The 21,175-nt window shown below is 46.8% G+C and overlaps 1 protein-coding gene across 1 annotated transcript in view; it reads left to right on the top strand.

The window, feature by feature from the left end:
• Positions 1-21,175, top strand: part of LOC147115332 (regulator of G protein signaling 22-like) — a 260,516-nt gene that overhangs the window by 163,553 nt on the left and 75,788 nt on the right. The window contains exons 12-13 of the mRNA XM_085993996.1: positions 4,536-4,647; positions 8,159-8,284. Coding sequence (XP_085850122.1) covers positions 4,536-4,647; positions 8,159-8,284 — 238 coding nt within the window. The remainder of the gene's footprint in view (positions 1-4,535; positions 4,648-8,158; positions 8,285-21,175) is intronic.

Here is a 21,175-nt window from a genome sequence, read left to right as displayed (position 1 = left end):
CTTGTTTGTTTTTGTGTGTCTCTGTGTAGGATTGTTTGCTTTGCCCTTTACACACACGTTCAATGTGTCCTTTCTTTTCACATTTCCGACAGGTCAGGTCTTTACACCAGCAGTCAGATGGCTGATGACCTGACCTTCCACATCTGTAACACTCTCTGGTGCCCCTTGCATGCTTATCCGGTGTAGCTGCTACCCTGTGCACTCTTGTTGCAGCCCCCAACAGCTGTGCATCTTTAGCTGCTAACTCCATAGACACAGCGAGCTCCACTGCTGATTTAAGTGTCAGTTTGTCAGTCGTGAGCAAGCGTTTCTGTGTTGCTTCACATCTTAATCCACACACAAACCTATCACGAACAGTGTCATTTAGAGTTTCACCAAACTCACAATGCTCAGTTAGCTTCTTTAGCACTGCAACATATTCGGCTATGGACTCACCCTCCCCTTGGTTTCGTTTGTGAAACCTGAACCTCTCGGCAATCAGCAGCGGCTTGGGTGCGAAATGTGTTTCCAAAACTTCCACAATCTGATCATATATCTTAGCGCCGGGCTTATCCGGGTGCATCAAACTCCGTAACAAGCCAAATGTTTTTGCTCCGATCACACTGAGGAACGTCGCCACTTTCACGTCATCTTTAATGCCATTTGCAGTCACGAAAAATCCGAAACGCTCTGTATAAGCACTCCATTGCTCCGCCGTTTCATCAAATGGTCCAAACGCTCCGGTTAGCATAGCCATTTTTTTATTTTTTTTTATTTTTACAGTCCTTTTCTGCCACTTCGTTTCACTGTATCGTTACTCTCCCCCTTCTTATTTGTGTAACACACGAACCGCCACCTTTACGAGGCGATTGCATCAGCACTAAACTGCGGGCACGCCATTAAGAAAAGACAGGAACTTCTTACTTTAAACATCGGCAATTCCAGTGCAAAGTGATGCGCAAGTCCGTCGTCCTCATCGCCAGTTTTGTTGTGTCTCAAGGGGTTTTATACCCTTATCTATATAACAATTAAGAAGGACTCCGGGGTGGAGAGTTTAGTTAACGGCCATTTTATTTACAATGTGCTTCTTCACTCAATGCACTACATTTCCCATAGTGCATTGCAAATCACCACTATGGTATCCCATGTGGGACAATTCTAATACACATTCAAAATACACAACAACATCAGTAGTAGGGAAAATGCTAGAATCTATTATGAAGGACATGGTAACAGGGCACTTAGAAAATAATAATAGAATTGGGCAGAGCCAACATGGATTTATGAAAGGGAAATCGTGTTTGACAAATCTGTTAGAGTTTTTTGAGGTTGTAACTAGCAGAATAGATAAAGGGGAACCAGTGGATGTGGTGTATTTGGATTTTCAGAAGGCATTTGATAAGGTGCCGTACCAGAGGTTATTAAACAAAATTAGGGCTCATGGGATTCAGGGTAATATACTAGCATGGATTGAGGATTGGTTAACGGATAGAAAACAGAGAGTAGGAATAAACGGGTCATTTTCAGGTTGGCAGGCTGTAACTAGTGGGGTACCGCAAGGGTCAGTGCTTGGGCCTCAGCTATTCCCAATCTATATCAATGATTTGGATGAGGGGACCAAATGTAATATACCCAAGTTTGCTGATGATACAAAGCTGGGTGGGAATGTCAGTTGTGAGGAGAATGCAAAGAGGCTTCAAGGGGATATAGACAGGCTCAGTGAGTGGGCAAGAACATGGCAAATGGAATATAATGTGGAAAAATGTGAGGTTATCCACTTTGGTAGGAAAAATAGAAAGGCAGAGTATTTTTTAAATGGTGAGAGATTGGGAAATGTTGGTGTTCAGAGGGACCTGGGTGTCCTTGTACACGAATCACTGAAAGTTAACATGCAGGTACAGCAAACAATTAGGAAAGCAAATGGTATGTTGGCCTTTATTACAAGAGGATTTGAGTATAAGAGTAAAGACATCTTACTGCAATTATATAGGGCCCTGGTGAGACCACACCTGGAGTATTGTGTACAGTTTTGGTCTTCTTACCTAAGGAAGGATATACTTGCCGTAGATGGCGTGCATGAAGGTTTACCAGACTGACTCCTGGGATGGGGAGATTGTCCTATGAGGAGAAATTGAGTAGACTAGGCCTATATTATCTGGAGTTTAGAAGAATGAGAGGTGATCTCATTGAAACATACAAAATTCTTACAGGGCTTGACAGGGTAAATGCAGGGAGGATGGCCCCGATTTTCTGGCAGCCGTCGGGCGGCTTTTCATGCGGCCGGGGTCCGAAAATCACGGAAAAAGCGGGTCGGGACTGCCGCCCCCCCACCTGATTCCCCGCCCCGTCCGACTTTCGGACCGCCGTTTCTCCATCACCTGCTTCAGTCCCGGCTGCCGCTGGCGGGACTGCTCGTCGGAGCACTAATCACCTTGTTAAGGAAGATTTTCCGGGGCCGTTGCGACTTTGGGGCTTTCCCCACATGAAACACGCCTGCGGGGAACCCCGCCGATGAGAGCTGGCGTGAAAACAGCTGGCTTGCTTGCTTGCAGCAGCAGGTCGCTGAGGGCTGAAGAGATTTAAATAGGCAGCATTTGCAGGCTGCAGGACCTTGTTGATCAAGGCTTGGGGGAACTTTTTGAAACCTTAGGAGCAGCTGTAGAAAGTTGGAGCCTCACACACTTCTCCAGTGTGAGCTCCTGGGAAGCCCCTTTCACCACTCTAACTCAGCACCTCCTCAACGGAGGCATCTGCCAGAAGCATGGGAGGCCTTTGGTACCTTCCCTTCCTGGCATTAGAGGATCTCCAACAGCAGAGGCGGCAGCAGCAGAACCAGGAACAGCAGGATGAGCACCAGGAGCACCAGGCTGCTGCTCACTCACCTGAAGCTGCACAGGCCAGAAGGGGCCAGCGCTTGGAAGTGGCTTGAGAGCACCTTGCTGCGCTTTAGGGGGCCAGTGGGACCCGTTTCTGCACTGGCAGTCCTACTCAGAAGGACTTCCATGAAGATCTGGTTTCTCTGTTCAACAGATGGCCAACGCTCCTCAAGAGATGTCATTCTCTTATGAGCACTCACCATGTTTTCCGTACCCTGGCGAGTTATCTCCTGCATGGAGGTTGCCAACCTTTCCATGGTGATGCGTTCATGCGCCAATGACTCCACAAAGGCTCTGCTCATGGTCGCTATGGACTCCTCCATTCGCTCCACACTCACAGCGACCCTGGAGACAAAACCTGCCAGAGACTCCTGCATCTGTGCGTGGAGATCCATCACCTCTTCTCTTGCGGATGGACCCAGAGGCAGAGGGTCGACATGCAGCGCAGCTGAGCTGAGCTGGCAGAGTCCTGCGCCCTCCGACGAGGACTCTCCACTGCTGTCCCTGTCTCCAGAATCTGCTGAGGCTCACTTGTGAGCTGTGAAACACCAGGTGACAACACTACTCTATGTCCCGAAGGTCCCCCCGAGGTGTGAGTGTCTGCACTGGTGCTGGGTGCGCTTACTTCTGCTGACGCTGCGCCCTCAGCGGTTGGAGCTTCCTCTGAGGAGTCTGGCTGCACAGCCTCTTCCTCCTCCACAGTGGGGACGGGGGCTCTGGATGGTCCTGTGGGGGAGTAAAGGAAGGAGATAGAGATGTAATGCCAAGGTTCTTCTGGTGACTCCCAGCGCGTTGGCATCTGCTGACACCTGCATCCATGCAGCATTGGTCTCAGTGGGAGGCCTCTTCCTCCCTGACCTAGGGAAGAGGACCTCCCTGTGGGCCCTAACCCCATCCAATAATGCCTGCAGTGAAGCCTCGTCGAATTTGGAGGCAGCTCGGGGTCTGGCAGTGCCCACAGCTGCTGCAGGCTCCTCTGCCATCCTGTATGGTTTGGAAGCCTTCAGAGGATGCAGTGCTTGCTATGGACCTTGAAAGCACCACGAATGATGACATCATACTGTGGGGATTTCTGACTCGAATTGGACAATTAGCAAGGCTTCCCACATGCTGGGAATTAATTGGCCACTTGAGGGAAAATTGCATGGAGCTGGCTGACACTTTTTTACGTGTGTCAGAAACCCCACATTCGGGGAAACCCAACCATTTCCCACACAAGCCGAAAATCGGGGCCGATGTTTCCCCTGGCTGGGGAGTCTAGAACCAGGGGTCACAGTCTCAGAATAAGGGGAAGTCCATTTAGGACTGAGATGATGAGAAATTTCTTCACTCAGAAGGTGGTGAATCTTTGGAATTCTGTACCTCAACCTGTGGAGTCTCTGTCATTGAGTACATTTAAGACAGGGATCGATAGATTTTTGGATATTAAGGGATCAAGCGATATGGGGATAGTGCAGGAAAGTGGAGTTGAGGTAGAAGATCAGCCATGATCTTACTGAGTGTCGGAGCAGGCTTGAGGGGCCGAATGGCCTACTCCTGCTCCTATTTCTTATGTTCTTATGTACTGGTTATGGGTTCTGCCTGTGTTTAAGGTACCCTGATAGATATCCTTTTTATAGCATACTTATTTTATATCTTCCAATTACTTCTGCTAAATTGTCATTAATTCCTTTCCTACAGCCAGCTTCTCATTTCAGTCGGCAGTATTTGGTCCAATGCGTCAAAATATGTGCAAGCTATTGAAGAGCTAGAATTACGTAGAGCGAAGGAGGTTCACAATTTAGAGAAGTTAGTAAGTACTCAGCTGAAAACTTAAATCAACATAAAAGTATTGAGAAAATCCTTACAAAGTAACAACTACTTTACATTTAACTGTTCACTCCACCAGAGAGGAAAGAAAAATTCTATTCTGAGCAAAATATGGTGAAGCTGTCTTATTATCAGATCATGATTCACAGCCATTTCCCTGGTTCTGCTCTTTTACTAGTAGCAGCTGCCATGTAGAGTCAGTTATTGTGGTTGAAAATTTGTGACTTGGAGAAAGGTTTGTTGCAGCTGTGATATTAAAAGCAGTGATAACGGGGTTCCTGCTACACCACCGGTCAATTTTTGTCTCGCTATCTATCGCCCTTAGGGATTAAATTTAAATTTTAAATAAATCTCCTACTGAAATTGTGCTCAAGGCCCGCCCACTTTGATTTTAGAGCTGGCCTCAAAATGGGTGACCAGGGTACTGTCCCATATCGATAGAAGCCGTATTAAAATTTAAATAGGCTCCTACACCAGTTGTAGGACCCCAGTACAATCTTCAGATGCAAATGGTGGTCCAAGCGCCATGCATACTCCACCCTGTGTTACTGGACATAGAGTGGCCTAACCAACAGTCCTTAATGGGACCCCTGTCTGAAAACAGGATGCAAACTGCGGTGCCACTGAACTTTGTGGGGCCAGGAGGAGCATACATTTTTCTGCCTGGCCCGAGAGAAATCTTCCACCTCTTGCCAGCCACTTAGTGCCCAACCACCCACCACCCACGAAAATCGGCCCCTATGTCTTTCAGACCTTTGAGATGCCAACTTCGCTACTTTTTTGTGAGATCATTTCACAATACCAAGTATATAATGATGAGGCCATTATAATCTGTTTTATGGTCTCAGATTAAAAGCCATTATATCCACTCACTGGGAGAAATGAACAAGTGCAAATCACTTTTAAATGCCATTTTGGACATCTGACTCGTCATTAAATCAGATTTTAATTGTCGCAAATGACACAAATGCAATGCCAAGCAACATTAGACGAAAACTTTCTGAATAGTTTTACAGAACTGATGAATGAATGTTATTACAGAATATAGTGGCGAACAATCACAGTCATGGGAATGGGGCCATGAGATGAATATATAATTGGTAATGCATGTCAATAAATTTATACTGGTACCACCCCTAAAATAATTAATTGTTGTGCTGTAACCCCTGCAGGACTTCACATTCATTATTCAACTTTAGTCCTCAAAAAATAAAGCAAGTAATAATTGCATATAACACATAAAAAATGAAAATAGTAATGGACCCAAAACTGACCCTTGGGAAACGCCACTGCAACCCGCCTCCCAGTCTGAAAATCATCCATCCACCACCACCCTCTGCCTCCTGTCACTGAGCCAATTTTGTATCCATACCACCACTTTCCCCTTAATTCCCTGGATTTCCATCTTCTTAACAAGCCTCCTGTGTAGCACTTTGTCGAATGCCTTCCGAAAGTCCATATATACAACATCTACTGCACTACCTTGATCAACTGCCGATATATCTGCACTCCTCCAATTCTGGCCTCTTGCGCATCCCCAATTTCAATCGCTCCACCATTGGTGGCCGTGCCTTCAGCTGCCGAGGCCCTAAGCTCTGGAATTCCCTCCCTAAACCTGTCCGCCTCGATACCTCTCTCTCCTCCTGTAAGACGCTCCTTAAAACCTACCACTTTGGCCAAGCTTTTGGTCATCTGCCCTAATATCTCCTTATGTGGCTCAGAGTCAAATTTTTGTTTGATACTGCTCCTGTGAAACGTCTTTGGATGTTTTGCTGCATTAAAGGCGCTTTATAAATACAAGTTGTTGTTGTTGTTGTTTCGGGCAGGCAGCTGACCGGCAGCAGGCCGATGAGGCCTGGAAGTTAAAATCGCTCGGTCTTCACCGGCCCAGGTTGGGAGTGGGGGTTGGCCTTGCCCCGCTCCCCACTTGCCTGTATCCTGCTCCAGATTAATAATGGGGTTACTCGGCTGAGTGATGTTGCAGAAGCCATAGAAGGGTGTAATTTAAAATTTAGATGGATAGGAAGACAGTGAAAGTTGGCAAACTCAGGAGTAATCGGACAACAGAACTTACTGTAGGGCAGGATGTGGGCGATAGAGTTTTGGATGAATTGAGATTCATAAAAGGCAGATCCCTGGGAGGCACTCGAGAATAGCATTGGAGTACTCCAGTCTGGAGGTGGCAAAGGTGTGGTGAGTATTTCAGGAGCAGTGGGAAAGGCGAGACACTGTCAGAAGTGAGTGATGATGTGGCCTTGCAAATAGGCAGTCTCAGTGCAAGGATGTGGAGTTTGAAGTTCAGCTCAGGGTCATGCAGGGCACTCAATGAGGGAGTAGCAAGAGATAGGGAGGAAGTTAGTTGCTAACTAGACAGACTAGATGCAGGAAGGATGTTCCCGATGGCGGGGGAGTCCAGAACCAGGGGTCACAGTCTAAAGTTAAGGGGTAAGCCATTTAGACTGAGATGAGGAGGAATTTCTTCACCCAGAGAGTGGTGAACCTGTGGAATTCTCTACCACAGAAGGCAGTTGAGGCCAACTTATTAAATATATTCAAGAAGGAGTTAGATATATTTCTTAAGGCTAAAGGGATCAAGGGATTTGGGGAGAAAGCAGGGACAGGGTATTGAGTTTGGATGATCAGCCATGATCTTATTGAATGGCGGAGCAGGCTCGAGGGGCCGAATGGCCTACTCCTGCTGCTATCTTCTATGTTTCTATGTTAAAGTGTAGAGTTCTAGGTAAGGAGCAAGAGCTTCAGGTGGAATGTAGAGCTGTCGGTCGGAACCGAACATCATGGTTTCAGCCTGGGTGATGTTGAGTTGAAGGAAATCCATACCTATTCAACACTGACACCAGCTGAGCAACGGAGCAGCACAGTGATTTGGTGGTCAAGGAATCAAGCGTGATGGTGGAGAGGTAAAGCTGGGTGTCATCATCAGTGCACCATGAAAACTGGACTGTTTTTATGCTTACTGACACTGAATTAAAGAGTGAAATAACAACAGGAAATGCTGGAAGCACTCAGCAGGCCAGGCAGCATCCGTGGAGAGAGAAACAGAGTTAACGTTTCTGAAGCTCAACGTAAGCTCGAGGAACAGCACCTCATCTTTCGATTAGGCACTTTACAGCCTTCTGGACTCAACATCGAGTTCAACAATTTCAGATAATAACCCCTGCCCCCATTTTTATGCTGTATGATTTTGCCACTCCCATTTGCAATATTTTATCTTTCCTGCCTCTTACATAAGCACAGAATATTCTTTCAATTCCTTCGTCCCCTCCAACCCGCCGCCCCCCACCCCCCCACCATCTCTGCACCTGCTTAATATCTGTTACATCTCCAGCTTTTTCCAGTTCTGATGAAGGGTCCCAGACCTGAAACATTAACTCGCTTCCAGTGCTTCCAGCGTTTTCTGTTGTTATTTCAGATTTCCAGCATCCGCAGTATTTTGCTACTGAATTAAAGAGTCCTGTTTGTGTGAATTTCTGTAGATGCGGATCACAAAATACCAAGAGGCAATATGCAATTATAAAACAGAAAACCTGCTGTATGCCCTGCAACATGAAAGCAAAACTGGATACATCTTCACAGATTTTTGCGAACAAACAGGAAATCCGGTAAGCGAAATAAACCTTGGATTAGTGGACAGAGAGCTCCTTTATTTATTCTTTAGTCAGTTTGAGAACAGAACTGAAATCTGACTTCCATTTGAGAATTAAAACAACCACTATTTCCAAGCTGGCAGGTTGCAGGACTTAATGTTGCCACGACTGTTCCATGTAAATTGAGTGTTATCATCTGTATTACTTTATTGAGCAATGTTAGCCACATCGTGATCTCGATTTCAATAGCACTTCAAGTGGATATTGTTATAAATCTCATCATTCATCAAGAAACTATTTGTGAAATAACGCTGGACGGCCAACTGGTGGCGCCGTCCAAGGAGTATAAATACTCGGGCGTGGGCCCAGCTTGCCCAGGGATATTTTGTAAGACAGGAACTAGTGAAGTACAATTAGACCTCCATGTTTTGAAACAAGTTGATTAAATTGACGTAATAAAACTCACTACGCACTTGGTTTGAGTATAAAGCAAGGCTTTAATCAACTTGTTTCAGAACATGGCGGTCTAGTTGTACTTCGCTAGTTCCTTGTCTTACAAAATGTCCCTGGGCAAGCTGGGGCCGACGCCCGAGTATTTATACTCCTTGGACGGCGCCACCAGCTGGCCATCCAGCATTATTTCACGAGTAGTTTCTTGATGAATGATGAGATTTATAACAGATATGTTATATTTTTTATATATATAAATCATTGTCCCTTCAGAGCTTGGGCAATACTTTCACTATCATTTGCAGAGCAAGTGTTCTGGACCAAGTGTTAGCTATAGCACTGTTATGATCATATTTAGAGAGCTATGTACTATTCTGGTCACCATACTGCAGCAAGAATATCCACACATTGGAAGTAGTGCATAAAAGGAAAACCAAGCTGATATTTAGCATGGTTCTAAGCTGAGGAAAGGTTGAAGAGACTAGGAGGGAAAAATTGGGAAAGATTTCTAAGGGCTTTCAGCGGGCGGAGGTTGTGCAGAAAGCGGAACCCTCCCCCCGCAGAGGTCCTTCTCCAGGGCAGGCGGAGGATCTGTCAGGAGGATTCTTCACAGATCGGAAATGCCGGTTTCCAGCGCATGCGCTTGGCAAACCCGAAACCGGCATTTCCGATGTCCCTATGGGTGGGTACACAGCTCGTACTCACCTGTAGGCATCGGAATATACGGGCAATTATTTCTATAGATTCCTCCTTTTCTCGGTCATGATGAGTCTTTTTCCTATATGGTAATCAGGGAGCATTTAATCTTTATATAATTCATCAGTTACATGGTACCACTGTGTTCTTATGTCAGACTTTAGCAGCTATGCAGAATGACTACATTGGATAGAAACAAGCCACTGTTGTGTAGAATATGAACTATTTTTTCTCACTATCTTGCAGTTATGGAGCAATGGCATGAACTTGTGGTTTGACCTAAAAGAATATCAGCTACTTTTTTATGCAGAAATCTTTCAACCTTTTAAACTCAGGAGACAAGCTCAGGCAAGCTATGGAATACATATTATTTCAATAATTATCAATATTTGGTGACCCAGATCTGGATGGGTGGGGTGGTGTTAAAGACTATGGGGTTGATTTTCCTGGGGCAGTCAGGCGGGGTTTCAGGCATGTGGGAGGGTGAAAATCCCGATTTCGGGGGTCCCAACACCATCCCGCCCAAAACCCGCCTCCACGTAAGTTTCAGGGGAGGCGGGTACCCGCCCCGCACTGGGACCCGCCGACCCGAGGCGGGAAGGGATTAGTGCCAATTAACTGCCTGTTAACAGGTAGCTAACAGGCAGTTTTTAGCCTAATCCCTATTTTGAGGGGTGTCGTGTGGGATTCCCGACGGCTCCAAACCACGCCAGGTAGAGCAGGCGGGCCATCGGGTTGAATGACTTGGAGGGGTCGTGATATCGGTGTTCAGGTGAGTGATGGGTGCATGAGTGCAAAGGTAAGTGTGTTTGGTTTGTCTAAAGTGTGCAAAGAAGTTTAAATTACCTGTACTTACCTTTACAGCCTTTCTTCCTCTAGGCTTCGGGAGTCCATCATTCAGCTGGCACAGAAAGCAGAATGGCCGCGATTTGTCAAAAGTGACAGCCTGCAGCTTTCAGTGCCGGCGAGATTTCTAACTGAGTCTGCGTAGAAGGACTCAGGTTAGAAGTCAGACTGTCAGTGATTGACAGCTTCAAACAGCTGTGAAACACTGATATTTCATCTGTCAAGACCTCTTGACAGATGAAATTTCAGTCTGTGACATCACCTGTTGCCGGGTGGCCCTTAATTGGCCTGCTGAGCCCGCTGGGCGGGCTTAACAAGGTCAATCAAGGGAAAATCGCGTGGATTGGCCGGACGTCGATGTAGGCGGGACTAAAACCCGAAAGTTGTAGTCCCGCCTCCTTCCCGACAGCTTTATGAAAATCGATGCCGATGTTAGGGTTGTAAACGGGAAGGGTAAGGAGACCAGCAAAGATGCAACAGGGAATGCGACAAAATTGAGATATGTTTGCCTGGTTTTTATTTAGTGAGTACTCCTTTAAAGCCAGTCACATTAAATAAGCAATTTTTAAAAAAATCAGCTGCAGTCCAGATGCTTGTAACAGGCTTAATGTCAATACATGTTGCTAATATCATCAGTTACAGGCATGTATGTGTCATTGAGGTCAATGGAAAATACAACCGGGAAGGTTGTAAAACGGGCAGCCAATCTGAACCTGCCAGTTTCCAGCTGGGCAGGTTAGGTTAGAATCACCCCACGTGGCAGATACAACAAATTCTTCAAATGTTATACCAGCAAACAGGTAGTTAGAGAGGAAACTGAAACCCTACGGACCCGTGCCAAAACATGAAGCACTACACAGTTTCAGTTACCAAAACATAAGGAGGTCATCCAGGCAGAGAAGAGCATCAAGCTGGATTCTCAGTATCAGAGGAGTGACCGAGCAGGAACTATTAGATAGGTTAGCACTCTTCTGCCTCAAAAAGAGATGTTTTAGACAGGATTTTATAGAAATACTGGCAGATCACCCATGATGTTGCTCAGTAAGACCAAGGCTTTGTAAGAACAGACTGAGTAGGCATACTGACTTATCAACTTTGTGGTGGCTCTGGGATCTTAGAATGGTTACAGCACAGAAGGCGGCCATTCGGCCCATCGAGCCCATGCCGGCTCTCTGCAAGAGAACTTCAGCTGGTACAACTCGCCCGCCCTTTCCCCGTAGCCCTGCAATTTGTTTTCTTCAGGTACTTATCCAACTCCCTTTTGAAAGCCATGAATGAATCTGCCTCCATCACCCTTTCAGGTAGTGCATTCCAGATCGAAACCACCTACTGCGTAAAATAGTTTTACCTCATGTCGCCTTTGGCTCCTCTGCCAACCACCTTAACTGTGTCCTCTGGTTCTCGAACCTTCCACTGATGGGAACAGTTTCTCTCTATCTACTCTGTACAGCTCTGTCAGTTTCAGGCCTGGTCTCTCTCTACAGATACAGCACTGTCAGTTTCAGGCCTGGTCTCTCTCACTCTGTAGATACAGCACTGTCAGTTTCAGGCCTGGTCTCTCTCTACAGATACAGCTCTGTCAGTTTCAGGCCTGGTCTCTCTCTACAGATACAGCACTGTCAGTTTCAGGCCTGGTCTCTCTCTACAGATACAGCACTGTCAGTTTCAGGCCTGGTCTCTCTCACTCTGTAGATACAGCTCTGTCAGTTTCAGGCCTGGTCTCTCTCTACAGATACAGCACTGTCAGTTTCAGGCCTGGTCTCTCTCTCTCTACAGATACAGCACTGTCAGTTTCAGGCCTGGCCTCTCTCTACAGATACAGCACTGTCAGTTTCAGGCCTGGCCTCTCTCTACAGATACAGCACTGTCAGTTTCAGGCCTGGTCTCTCTCTACAGATACAGCACTGTCAGTTTCAGGCCTGGCCTCTCTCTACAGATACAGCACTGTCAGTTTCCGGCCTGGTCTCTCTCTACTGATACAGCACTGTCAGTTTCCGGCCTGGTCTCTCTCTACTGATACAGCACTGTCAGTTTCCGGCCTGGTCTCTCTCTACTGATACAGCACTGTCAGTTTCAGGCCTGGTCTCTCTCTCTCTCTCTCTACAGATACAGCTCTGTCAGTTTCAGGCCTGGTCTCTCTCTCTACAGATACAGCACTGTCAGTTTCAGGCCTGGTCTCTCTCTACAGATACAGCACTGTCAGTTTCAGGCCTGGTCTCTCTCTACAGATACAGCACTGTCAGTTTCAGGCCTGGTCTCTCTCTACAGATACAGCACTGTCAGTTTCAGGCCTGGTCTCTCTCTCTCTATGTAATGCCCGTGTGTAATTGAGACACGGACTGCAGGAGTTGGTTATAACAGGTGTTTACTGAATGGAGACAAAACTGGAACTACTATACAAAGTTACTGCACAGGCTTATATACAGGGGTGGTCACTACTGGTACTGCAGTATACAGGGGCTGCAGAATATAGTTCCTTCTTCAAGGTACATACACTACAATTCCTCCCCTTTTAGCTAAACAGTACATAACATTCGATTAATAATTAAATAACATATTTACAATTACAGTTGCTATATACATTAGCTGAAGTTAATCAATTATAAATTCAGTCTTTGAGGAGGCTTCCTGATTCTGTCCGGATAACGCCTCTTTGGGGTATCAGGTTCTTCTGGCAAAGTCGATTCGGGATCAACGTCGTTGTTTGGTTCGTCTGCTTCCAATATCACCGATTCTGAGGTAGATGCAATTGGTACTTCGGTTTCATCACCAGGTGTATAGGATCGTGGTGTAGATTTGACATTTTCCAGTGACTCTAGAATCTGGTCAGCATGGCGTCTTACAATGCTCTCTCCAACGTCCACGGTATACATTAGAGGTCCTTGCCGTGTGCAGATCGTTCCTGGCTGCCATTTCTCTGTGCGGTAGTCCCGGGCCAAAACTGGTTGACCTATCTTGAAACTCCTGGTTGGCCTTTCATTCATATTCTGAAACTGCCTGTTCTCCACATCTCTTCTGATGTTTGGCTTAACCAAATCCAAGCGGCATCTTAGTCTTCAATTAATGGCAAGAAACTGGAAAGTACTGTAGTACAAAGGGATCTGGGGGTCCTGGTGCACGAAACTCAAAAAGTTAGTATACGGGTGCAGCAAGTGATCAAGAAGGCCAATGGAATGTTGGCTTTTATTGCTAGGGGGATGGAATATAAAAACAGGGAGGTATTGCTGCAGTTGTACAAGGTATTGGTGAGACCGCACCTGGAATACTGCATACAGTTTTGGTGTCCATACTTAAGAAAGGACATACTTGCTCTCGAGTCAGTACAAAGAAGGTTCACTCGGTTAATCCCGGGGATGAGGGGGTGGTCATATGAGGAGAGGTTGAGTAGGTTGGGACTCTACTCATTGGAGTTCAGAAGAATGAGAGGCGATCTTATTGAAACATACAAGATTGTGAAGGGGCTTGATCGGGTGGATGCGGTGAGGATGTTCCCAATGATGGGTGAAACTTGAACTAGGGGGCATAATCTTAAAATAAGGGGCTGCTCTTTCAAAACTGAGATGAGGAGAAACTTCTTCACTCAGAGGGTGGTAAGTTTGTGGAATTTGCTGCCCCAGAAAGCTGTGGAAGCTACATCATTAATAAATTTAAAACAGAAATAGATAGTTTCCTAGAAGTAAAGGGAATTAAGGGTTACGGGGAGCGGGCAGGAAATTGGACATGAGTCTAGGTTCGGAATGGTCATGGCCCTGTGGGTAGTGGAGTGGGCCCAGGGGCCGTGTAGCCAGGTTCTGCTCCTACTGTGTTCTAATTCTGTGTTAGATTTCAGGAGATGGTTTTATTCCTGTTCCTGGCTGGGGTGGAGATCGCCTTTACAGAAGGTAAGTACTGTAGAAAATATAGGGACAGAGTGATCTCCTGGAAGAATTTTGATCGCCTAAATGGGTCGGAGAGGAATTTCCCAGATTTTTTTCTCCTAAATTGGCCATTGGGTCTTTTATCTGGTTTTTCGCCTCTCCCGGGAGATCACATGGGTTCGGGTGGATGGAGAGTGATAGAAGATTTGAGGTTAGGATCAGATCAGCCATGATCTTATTGAATGGTGGAGCAGGCTCGAGGGGCCAATTGGCCTACTCCTGCTCCTATTTCTTATGTTCTTATGGCTGGAGTTTGGTTGGTAACCGCATGTGTCGCATTCCGGTAGGCAAACAAGAAGTTATCCACCTTGTGTTGTAGGGGTATGTCTTCATTACACATTGCCTTGATAGCCTTCTTGAATGTTTGAACGAACCTCTCAGCCAATCCATTGGTGGCTGGATGATATGGGGCGGATGTGTAATGCTTAACACCATTGTTCTTTAAGAACCTCCGGAACTCTTCAGACACAAACTGTGGTCCATTGTCAGAGCAAATCTGTTCAGGCAGCCCATTTCTGGCGAATATGGTTCGTAAGACTGTGATAGTTTTTTCTGTGGTGGTTGAGGACATTTTTATTACCTCTGGCCACTTTGAATGTGCATCCACCGCAATTAAAAACATCGAGTCCATAAATGGACCAGCCAAATCAATGTGTACCCTTTGCCATGGAGATGAGGGCCACTCCCATGGATGTAGAGGGGCTTGTGGTGGGGCGTTTTGGACCTTCTGGCATCCTGTACAGCTCTTGTTCATCTCTTCGATTTCTCTATCGATTCCCGGCCACCACACAAATGCTCTGGCTAAGTTCTTCATTTTTACCCCTCCCAGATGACCCTCATGAAGCTCATTGAGCATTCTATCCTTCAATTTGGGTGGAATTACTACTCTGGATCCACACATCAAGGTTCCTCTGCACACTGACAGCTGTTCTCTTCTCAGCGAGAATGCTGGCAACAGTGGTTCGCCATGTGCTGGCCATCCCTTCACCGTTAAATCATAGACCCTGGAGAGTGTCGGGTCATTTCGTGTTTCCTTTTCTATGTTTGCATTCGTCACAGGTAGACATTCGACTATGGTCGAGTGGAATATCTCCACAGGATCCACTGCAGGTGCTTCTTCCACCGTCGGCAACGGTAGGCACGACAATCCATCAGCATTCCCATGCTGTTTAGTTCCTTTGTACTCGATGTCATATTGGTGTGCCCCTAGGAAAAGGGACCACCTCTGTAGCCGTTGTGCTGTCATTATCGGGACGCTCTTCTTAGGGTTGAAAATGGAGACAAGAGGTTGATGATCAGTTAGTAGAGTAAATTTCTGTCTGTGCAGGTAGTGATTGAACTTCTTCACCCCCCACACCAGGCTGAGGGCCTCTCTGTCAATCTGGACGTAGTTACGCTCGGCTGCAGTTAACGAGCGTGACGCAAAAGCTATCGGCCTCTCTGAACCATCAAGGGATTTATGTGACAGTACCGCTCCAACGCCGTAGGGAGACGCGCCACATGCCAGTCTTATCGGTAGTGATGGGTTGTAGTGAGCCAATACTTCTCTTGAAGTGATCAGGCCTTTACACTTCTGAAAGGCCCGCTTACATTCTTCGCTCCATTTCCATGCTACTCCAGTTTGTAGCAGGGCGTTCAGTGGGTGCAGAATTGTGGACAAATTCGGCAAAAACTTATGGTAGTAATTCACCAGTCCGAGGAATGACCTCAGTTGCGACGCATTTTCAGGCGCTGGAGCCTTAACTACCGCTTCAATTTTGTCAGGGGACTTATGTAACCCCTCTTCATCAATCACGTGGCCACAATACGATATTTGTTTCTTTAAAAACTCGCACTTGGGGCGATTGGCTCGTAGCCCATGTTCTCTTAGTCTAGTGAGCACCTGCTCTAGGTTGGCAAGGTGTTCACTGTCATTTTCACCTGTCACTAGGATGTCGTCCAAGTAACACTGAGTCCCCGGAATCCCTTGCAGGACTTGTTCCATCGCTCTTTGCCATATAGCCGGAGCTGATGCTACTCCGAATACCAGTCGATTATACTGGTAAAGACCTTTGTGAGTGTTTATCGTGAGATATTTCCTAGAGGATTCTTCAACCTCCATCTGCAAATATGCTTGCGCTAGGTCAATTTTTGTAAAACGTTTCCCTCAGATAGTGAGGCGAAAATATCTTCTATCCTCGGAAGAGGATATTGTACTGTGTGAAGGACTGGGTTCACAGTCACCTTGAAGTCCCCACAGATGTGAACCTTCCTTGGCTCCTCAGACTTATTGTTTAATGTTTTCTTCATGACAGGAATGATGGGTGTCGCCCACTCGCTCCAGTCTACCTTAGATAACACGCCTGCATTCTCCAGATTCTCCAGCTCTGCCTCGACGGCTGGACGAATTGCATACGGTACCGGTCTTGCTTTGAGAAACTTGGGAATTGCATTCTCTTCTATTTTTATCGAGGCGGTTACGCCTTTAAGAGTTCCCAGTCCTTGTTGAAATACCTCTTTAGCATTAGCTAAGATTTTTGACAATCGGCCAGGTGTGACGTCGTCATCCTTTTTACCAGCCACAGTCAGTGCCTGAATGGAGTGCCAGTCTAAACTTATCTTTCTGATCCATTCACGTCCCAATAACGGTAGTCCACCATCTTGCAGTATGTACAGATACAATTTCTGTATTTCCTTGCCGTTGTATTCGACAGGCACCCTTATTTTCCCTCTGGGGTATACTTTCTGCCCCGTATATGTCTTCAAGACAATGGATGTGTCTTTCAAGGGTATGTGTGAGAATAGCCGCTCGTAGTCTCGTCGATTCACGACGGTCATAAGAACATAAGAGCATAGTGGTTAGCAGTGTTGCCTCACAGCGCCAGGGACCCGGGTTCGAATCCGGCCTCGGGCGACTGTCTGTGTGGAGTTTGCACATTCTCCCTGTGTTTGCGTGGGTTTCCTCCGGGTGCTCCGGTTTCCTCCCACAGTCCAAAGATGTGCGGGTTAGGTTGATTGGCTATGATAAATTGACCCTTAGTGTTAGGGGGATTAAATACGTGGGGTTACGGGGATAGGGTGGGATATGTGTTGGTGTAGGCTCGATGGGCCGAAATGGCCTCTATCTGCATTGTGGGGTTTCTGTGTGATAAGAAATAGGAGCAGGAGTAGGCCAATCGGCCCCTCGAGCCTGCTCCGCCATTCAATAAGATCATGGCTGATCTGATCCTAACCGCCAAACCACTATCACAGAACCATCTCCTGAATCTAACAGAATTAGACACACGAAATAGGAGCAGGATCAGGCTACACGGCCCCTGGGCCCGCTCCGCTACCCACAGGGCCATGACCGATCCGAACCTAGACTCATGTCCAAATTCCTGCCCGCTCCCCGTAACCCTTAATTCCCTTAACTTCTAGGAAACTGTCTATTTCTGTTTTAAATTTATGTACTAATGAAGCTTCTACAGCTTTTTGGGGCAGCATATTCCATGGACCTACCACCCTCTGAGTGAAGTAGTTCCTCCTCATCTCAGTTTTGAAAGAGCAGCCCCTTATTCTAAGACTATGCCCCCTAGTTCTTGTTTCACCCATCATCGGGAACATCTTCCCCGCATCCACCCGATCCGACCCCTTCACAATCTTATATGTTTCAATAAGATCGCCTCTCATTCTTCTGAACTCCAATGAGTAGAGTCCCAATCTACTCAACACGGCTGATCCTGTATCCAATTCCATTTTGACTTGGGACCCTGCTATCGTGAGGGTGACCCAAATGGTTTGGTGATCCTCTTTTGTGATTACATTGTGTAGTTTGAGACAGCTTAGTCTCTTGTTCCCGGATTCACTATCGCTCTTCTGGTCTTCGGAACTACTGTCCGTCATCTTTTGCACTTTCCTGTACTTTTCCTTAGTAGTCTTTTTGCTGTCGTTAGTCTTCTTCCCGGACCTGCAAACTCGTGCAATGTGTCCCATCTTTCCGCATTGCATGTTTTGTCCTTAGACCAGCAGTCCTTCTGGTCATGGGTTGTTCTGCCGCAGCGATAACATTTTTCAAATCCCCGTGTCATTTCATGGGTGCCGTATTCCTGTGGCTTTTGCTGTATTTCCGCAGCTCCCCTTGCTGCTGCTTCATACGATACTGCCACGCTGAAAGCCTTATCTAGCGTCAGCTTTTTCTCTGAGAGTAACCTCTTCTGGGTTCCTTCACTCAGGAGCCCACAGACAAATTTGTCCCGTAGGGTATCTGCCAGTCCTGCTCCGAACTGGCAGTGCTTTGATAGCTTGCGTAGTTCCGTAAGGTAATCAGTATTGCTCTCATCTTTATGCTGATTTCTCTTGTGGAATTTAAATCTTTCTGCTATCAGCAGCGGTGTAGGATTTAGGTGTTCCTGTAGGATATGAACAATTTCGTTAAAACTCTTCTCCATCGGTTTGACTGGAGTGATCAGGTTCCGCAATAGGCCGTACGTTCTTGCGCCCATTAAGTTTAGTAGTACCGATGCCTTTTTCTCATCGGCTACTTCATTTGCCTTGCAATATACTTCGACTCTTTCCACATACGTGGTCCAGTCTTCTATTGCGTTATTGAAGGCAGTGATATTGCCAGTCTTCGGCATCTTGGAGATCTAAGATGGCACCTCCCGCGCTTTGCCTTCTTCCCTGATTGACAAAATGGCGCCTCCCGTGCTTTGCCTTCTTCCCCGCTGGATTAAGATGGCGCCTCCCGCGCTTTCTGTCTTTTCCGCTGCTGCCAGCGCTGTTGCTGGCGTTTTTATGCCTTGATGGCGATGCCCTATGGTCTTCGCGCGCTTCCCCCCGCGCTGCTGCCAACGCCGCTCTCCGCGGTCCCCGTGGCAAACTGCAGCTCTTCGCGGCTTTCTGCGCTTCTAATTTCTTTTTCTTTTATTTTAATTACTGTTCCCATCGTCAGAGCAGACCCTATGGGACACTTCCCTCCCTCTTCTCGGGTCTGTATGCTGCCCGGCTTCGTAGCACCGGCCGCGCACTGTGTGCGCCACCCTCTCTCTCTCTCTCCACTTCCCGACAACGCTGCTCGGCCCCGTTGAAAAGCCACCCGATCAAGCTCTAGCCCGCCGCAGCCCAGGAAGGATCAGTGTACTACCTGCCACCAGCCCGATTAGCTGGAACACCATAGACTGGATAACCAAGCCCAGCTCTCGACAGCCTCTCCTGCAAATCTTCGAATTCGATGAATCAGAGGGCGGTTGCCCACGGTCGACGCCCGTTTCTTCTGTTTGTTTTTTTTTTCTTTTTGGATTTCTTCCTTCTGGCTTCGACCTCTAATAAATTCGCTTCAGGGATGGATCCCCGTGAGGTGGTGCAGAACTGTAGGTAAGTTTGGATCTGTTCGTCACCAATGTAATGTCCGTGTGTAATTGAGACACGGACTGCAGAAGTTGGTTATAACAGGTGTTTACTGAATAGAGACAAAACTGGAACTACTGTACAAAGTTACTGCACAGGCTTATATACAGGGGTGGTCACTACTGGTACTGCAGTATACAGGGGCTGCAGAATATAGTTCCTTCTTCAAGGTACATACACTACACTCTACAGATACAGCACTGTCAGTTTCAGGCCTGGTCTCTCTCTACAGATACAGCTCTGTCAGTTTCAGGCTTGGTCTCTCTCTCTACAGATACAGCACTGTCAGTTTCAGGCCTGGTCTCTCTCTCTCTCTACAGATACAGCACTGTCAGTTTCAGGCCTGGTCTCTCTCTACAGATACAGCACTGTCAGTTTCAGGCCTGGTCTCTCTCTACAGATACAGCACTGTCAGTTTCAGGCCTGGTCTCTCTCTCTCTCTCTGTAGATACAGCTCCGTCAGTTTCAGGCCTGGTCTCTCTCTACAGATACAGCACTGTCAGTTTCAGGCCTGGTCTCTCTCTCTCTCTCTGTAGATACAGCTCCGTCAGTTTCAGGCCTGGTCTCTCTCTCTCACTCTGTAGATACAGCACTGTCAGTTTCAGGCCTGGTCTCTCACTACAGATACAGCACTGTCACTTCAACCAGGTTTTTAATGCATTTCTAGCTATGTCAATTGGTTGCATATATAATCTTATGTTTCCTGTCTTTCATTTGATGTTACTTTTACGAAGGCACATGGTTTTTTAATATTCTGTGTTTCTGTTTCCCTGAGTGTTAGTTTTTAACACTTTACTTGGGTCATTCCATTGTGTTTCTCCCAAACTCCAGACCTTCTGGAAGCGCCAAACTGTTATTTCAATAGGGCCATTGTTTTAGCATTAACAATCAATTCCCATTTCAAAAGCCTGTGTGGTTTTTACAGCTTGTGTTATCAAACCAACCCATCTAAGAAGCCTGTTTTGACACAGCTTGTGTCGCCGAGGCTTTCCAGACTTTTAAACCCAGTATATCATGTATTAATAAAATCAGAAATCTGTACATAGGATGGTGTATCTCTTGGAATATGGCTTATTCCATCACACTACTTCTTAAAATTAATGATGGAAAATCATGGGCTGGGCTGCATAATTTCCTGATATGCGCTCCCAGTGTACACTAGGACCACGAATTTCCCAGCGGTGGTGGGAGAGCTGGTTTCTGGGTTCCAGTCATGAACCTGGCTGCAGCCGCTCTGTAAATGAGATTTTCCCTTGATTGGCCTTGTTAAGCCCGCCCTGCGAGGTTCCCTGCCAATTAACAGGAAGCGAGTCTGATGATGTCATTTGATGACGCGTCATCAGCCGGTTTCCTTAAAGGGACCACGCCCACATGGAGTTTGACAGTTGTTCTGTCAGTGTTTGACAGTATTGAGGTGCTGCAAACACTGACAAGCACTGTACAAAGGTGAACGCTTGCACCCAGGCTCTCCAATGACTCCCTCCATATGCTTATGGAGGGAGTCACAGCATGCAGGGAGGTTCTCTTTCCTTCCAAGGGCAAAAGAGACCTCCCCAGGACACCAACGCAGCCTGGTTGCACATTGCACAGGAGGGCAAAAGCAGGGATGTCGTCTGGGGTCCCTGACTAC

This window comes from Somniosus microcephalus, chromosome 7, assembly GCF_052327205.1.
Source record: "Somniosus microcephalus isolate GS21.2 chromosome 7, FLI_Smic_1.0, whole genome shotgun sequence".
NCBI classification, from domain to species: Eukaryota; Metazoa; Chordata; class Chondrichthyes; order Squaliformes; family Somniosidae; genus Somniosus; species Somniosus microcephalus.
This window is presented reverse-complemented; position numbering and strand designations above follow the sequence as displayed.